At 39.3% G+C, this 5,610-nt stretch overlaps 1 protein-coding gene across 1 annotated transcript; it reads left to right on the top strand.

Moving 5' to 3' along the window:
- The first annotated feature begins 3,409 nt into the window (after positions 1-3,409).
- Positions 3,410-4,360, top strand: LOC103542740 (olfactory receptor 1E5-like). The gene has a single exon (XM_008509663.1). The coding sequence runs from the start codon at positions 3,410-3,412 to the stop codon at positions 4,358-4,360; it is 951 nt and encodes a 316-aa protein (XP_008507885.1).
- The last annotated feature ends 1,250 nt before the right edge of the window (positions 4,361-5,610 follow it).

Genomic DNA, 5,610 nt, shown 5'->3' with positions numbered 1-5,610 from the left:
TAGTGGATGTGTAATAGTATATGGTGATTTTAATTTGCATTTCCCTGATGAATAATAAAGTTGATCAATTTTTAATATGCTTATTGTTAGCCTAAGGACTTTTATTACAGATAATTTTTATTTTTTCAATTAATTTCATATTTCTTGGCCTTCAATTTTTCTAATTCTTGAATATTTATTTTAATGGTCTATTCAGATACTGTGTATTTTATTGAGTCAATTTTTGCAATTTTTCTTTGTTTAGAAAATGTGTCATCCAGATTTTCAAATTTATTTGAGAAGTTTCAGGAAGATATAAAAGTTGCCTTTGTGACTATATATTTTTTCTTACTCTAATGTTATATACTTATTTTTACCTTTTTAAAAATTAGATTGGCCAACTTTGTCTATTTTGTTGATCTTTTGAAAAAAAGCTCTCAAATTATTTTATAAATTTTACTGCTTTTTATGTTTTCCATTTTGTTAATTATACTTTTAGCTTTATCAATCACTTAATCCTTTTTATTTGAATTTTTACCACTCTTTTTCTATCCTTTTCAGTTTAATACTTTATTCATTTGTTTTCATTTTTTTCTAGTTTGTTAGTAAAAACTAAGCATAGATTTTTCTTCTTTCATGACAACCCTATATATGATATTTTCTTTCTGAATAGAGCATTGTTGTTTTGTCAATTGCTTCTTTGGCATAAAACTTATTTAGATGAATCTTAATATTCAACTTTTTGTTATTAATTTTTCATTTTACTGCGTTATATTCAGATATTGTGGTCTTTACTACTTTTATTTTTGGACTGTAAGTTCCACAAGAATTTGTAATGCTTTATTGTCCATTAGGCAGTATGTAGAATAAATAAATACGGTGATATCATCAAATGGAGGCCAAATATACAAGTAGAAAACTTGATCTCAAGGTCAAGAAGAAGGACATGGTGCTTGCCCTCATGAGGGTCCTTGCTAAAGGCTATGTCATGTTAAGCAGCTCCAGTGAGCTCTGAGCTCATGACTCCTTATTTAGAAGACTGGGGCTCTAACTGCCTGGCTAGGTAGAAATGAATGCCAGCCTTTGGCTCTGAGGCGATCCAGAGAAACAATAGGCGAAGCCTAACGTTGGTCACCTCTCTTGTTTCTTGAGTAAATACTGGGCATTTACGTTTTTTCTCTCTGAAATCAACCATTTTATTAAAATAATCAGATTTTATTGACAAAGAATTACGTAACGGTATTTTTAAAAAGTTTTACTCTCCTCTGAATCAATGCCTTATCTCATCTTCCTGCCTTCCTAGTGGCATTGCCAGGTCCTCCCTGTTCTTGGGACCCATTGACCATTCCCCCATCCTTCCTCTTCCCTCCAGCTCAAGGAAATCTCTTTCCGGTTTGATGGGAAGAAGCTTCACTTTATTTCCCAATTCAGGCCAAGACGTTTTCTTTACCAGCAAATTCTGTCCTCACTCTGGGGTGCAGGCTTTTGGAAATAAAAGCCAGGAAAACGCGTGGACTATTTCTGCTTTTTTGCCACATCTCTATCCTGAGGCAATGAGCACAGAGCTGACTACCTACTCAGGTGGGGGGAAGTGAAAGTGAAAAGCAAGGAAACAAAACCTTCAAAGATTAATATCCCCAAAATCATGGATATAATAATTTTTGAGACATTCACAGGTTGAGGGAGTTCAAGGACCATTTAATTTCCCACTCTTTGAATTGGTTGATTTGCACCTCGTGTTTCATGGCTTCCAATGCTTTTGTGCACCTCCACCAAAGGGAGGTCTTTTGCTTGCCCTCCTGCTATGTTCTCTGACCAAGAGAAAGTGGTTGTATTTATGGATATTCTGAAGCTCACTGTAGGTATCTCTCTTTAATCATTAGATGTGTGAATAAAAAACATGCCCCACTTCCTCCCCCAAAATGCTTTACTCTCAGAATTCATTCTGTCTGTGCCCCCATCTGTAAGACTTTCTCTTGATAATACGTTCTAACCTGCAATGTGTAACCAGTCCTGGAAGCACTCCTGGCTATGAGTCAAGCTGTGAAGGTTGACTGTTGGGCTTAAGTCTCAGATCTGTTGCTTAACAGGTGTGGGACCTTGTACAAGTTACTTAATAAGTGTAAATCTCAATTATTTCATCTAAAAAATGAAGATCATAGTACCTATCTCGTAGGGTTGCTGTGAAGAGTAAATGAGTTAATGCACATTACACTTTTATCCAAGTGTTTGGCAAGAGCGGGCACTGACAAATGTTTTTGTGGTCTTATTATCACTACCACCAATCATCATCATCACCACCACCAGCACCACCATCACCATCATCATAATACCCATCCTCAGCATTCCTGAGTAATAAGGATGGTGACTCATTTTCTGGTTGATATTACACTATTTGCATCCCTAAGCTAGAGGTACATGAAATGTTTCCTTAGACTACTTCCCACTTACTTTCAGATCACGTTGATCTTACCCCACCCATGGTGCAGTTATGGAACATACTTATAGATAAAATTCTGGAATATGGTTGAATTTGACCCATCATTTCAAATGCCTTTGTAGTTTTTCTTTATGTAAGTATTTATTTATATACTTGGGAGAGGATAAATAAGTACAGTAAACCCCTTTATCCACAGGGAATACGTTCCAAGACCCCCACTGGATGCCTGAAACCACAGATAGTACCGAACCCTATAAATACTATGTTTTTTCCTTTACATACATACTTATGATAAAGTTTAATTTATAAATTAGGCACAGTAAGAAGTTAACAACAACTAGGAATAAAATAGAACAATTAAAACAATACATTGTAATAAAAATTACCATAGATCTTAGCAACCTCAGCATAGGATTTTTTGTCTTCTTTCCTTATTAAGTCAAGAACTTTCACCTTTTCACTTAAAGGAAGCACTTTACAGCTTCTCTTTGGCATATCCGAATTGCCAGCATCACTGCTCTTGTGCTTTGGGTATTATTAAGTAAAATAAGGGTTACTTGAACACAAGCACTGCGATACCTTGATAGTCAATCTGATAACTGAGATGGCTACTAAGTGACCACCGGGTGGGTAGCGTATACAGTGTGGATACACTGGACAAAGGGATGATTCACATCCCAGGCAGGATGGAGTGGGGATGGTGGAGATTTCATCACACTACTCAGAATAGCATGCAATTTAAAACTTATGAGTTGTTTATTTCCAGAATTTTCCATTTAATATTTTCGTGCCTCGGTTGACCATAAGTAACTGAAAGCGCAGAAAGTGAAACTGCAGATGGGGCACTACTGTACCAAACTTAACCCTTATGACTTATGGGTATTTAATGTAAAATATCTCTTTGAAAATTCTGCATTGTTTATGTATATATATAGGCTGATACTGTCATATAAATTATTCTTAATTTCAAAAAGGTAAAACAAAAGCAACATGAAAATGGGAAACCAAACTGTCATCTCAGAGTTTCTCCTCCTGGGCCTGCCCATCGAACCAGGTCAGCAAGATCTGCTCTATGCCTTGTTCCTGGCCATGTATCTTACCACCGTCCTGGGAAACCTCCTCATCATCGTCCTCATTCACCTGGACTCCCACCTCCACACACCCATGTATTTGTTTCTCAGCAATTTGTCCTTCTCTGACCTCTGTTTTTCCTCTGTGACCATTCCCAAATTGCTGCAAAACATGCAGAACCAAGACCTGTCCATCCCCTATGCTGGCTGCCTGGCCCAGATGTACTTCTTCCTGCTTTTTGCAGACCTGGAGAGCTTCCTCCTTGTGGCCATGGCCTATGACCGCTATGTGGCCATCTGCTTCCCCCTGCACTATACCACTATCATGAGCCCCAAGCTCTGTCTCTCCCTGATGATGCTGTCCTGGGTGCTGACCACATTCATCTCTTTGTTGCACACCCTGCTCATGGCGCGGCTCACTTTCTGCGCTGACAATGTGATCCCTCACTTTTTCTGTGACATGTCAGCTCTGCTAAAATTGGCCTGCTCTGACATTCAGATAAATGAAATCGTGATATTTATCTTGGGAGGGATTGTCATTATTGTTCCATTCTTGTTGATCTCTTCATCCTATGCACGGATTGTGTCCTCCATCCTCAAGGTCCCTTCTGCCAGGGGCATCCGCAAGGCCTTCTCCACCTGTGGCTCCCATCTCTCCGTGGTGTCTCTCTTCTATGGGACGATCATCGGCCTCTACTTGTGCCCATCAGCTAACAATTCTACTGTTAAGGAGACTATCATGGCTGTGATGTACACTGTGGTGACCCCCATGCTGAACCCCTTCATCTACAGCCTGAGGAATCAGGACATAAAGGGAGCCTTGGGAAGAGTCTTTTCAAAGTGGACAAATCAGTTTTCTCTGGGACAGTGACTCTAAAGATTAAAGAATGTTTTCAAATAGTAGGTGTAGTATTGACAATGAGTAGCATTCTGAAAAGTCTAGTGGCACCCAAGCTCGGCACTGCTAATGCAGCCGTCATGGCACTTCCAGGGGGACTTTTCCCACATGTCACTACAGGCAGGTCCATTGTGCCTTTTGGGTTTACCACTGTATGTCGGGTGTGATGTAACACAAGGACTGACATGTAGTGGACACGCAGTGATTATTATTCAATTTTGAACAAGTACTGCTCTAGTTTTGTTGTTTACTGCCCTCAAAGAATGTATAGTAGTTCCTAATTCTCTAAGAAATAAATACAAATTTCTCAGGCACTTCAGTGCTTTGCTCCTGCCAAACATATCTCTTCCGTGAAAGGTATCTTCCAATTTATTATGCACGTGTTCTTGTAATTTTTTACTCTCCAGGATCATCAGTTCTCCCCTCGAAGGTCTATTCAGTTCTTAATTTTATTTTCAGGTGTTGATTGATTCACCTAGTGTGAGAGTTGAGAGCCAGTGTGTCTCCGAGGCTGTCAGGATAAGAGGTGAGGGGAACCTGTAGTAGCAGCTAAGGTCAGAGCCCAGAGCCAGATGGAAGACATGACTGACTCTAAGAGAACCAGCAGAGTCAGTGAGCCCTGAGAAGGCCATCAGCTCCCTTCTCAAAAGAAAAGTCATGTACCATTCATGCTAAGAGAAGAGATGTCAGGTTCCATCAACAATGGACCTCCTCTCCTGAAGTCAAGAGGATACATAAGCCTCAAGAGTCTGGAAAAAGTAGAACAAAATCAACACAAAGAAAATAGGAGGAAAGAATTAGTAAATATAAACGTGAAAAATTAGTGGAGTTGAAAACCAATAAACAATAGAGTAATAATAACAAGCTAAATGTTGGTTCTTTGGAAATGTTAGTGATAACATAGAACATTGGCATGTAAAACAAGATAAAAAAAAAAAAGAGAAAACGTGGGGCTGGCCCCGTGGCCGAGTGGTTAAGTTCGCGCGCTCCGCTGCAGGCGGCCCAGTGTTTCTTTGGTTCGAATCCTGGGCGCGGACATGGCACTGCTCATCAGACCACGCTGAGGCAGCATCCCACATGCCACAACTAGAAGAACCCACAATGAAGAATACACAACTATGTACCGGGGAGCGTTGGGGAGAAAAAGGAAAAAATAAAATCTTTAAAAAAAAAAAAAAGAGAGAAAACGCATAAAAAAGAACTCTAGGAGTGAAAAAGGAGCA

This window comes from Equus przewalskii, chromosome 10, assembly GCF_037783145.1.
Source record: "Equus przewalskii isolate Varuska chromosome 10, EquPr2, whole genome shotgun sequence".
Taxonomy (NCBI): Eukaryota; Metazoa; Chordata; class Mammalia; order Perissodactyla; family Equidae; genus Equus; species Equus przewalskii.
Note: the sequence above shows the minus strand (reverse complement) of the source record. Positions and strands in the feature narration are given on the sequence as shown.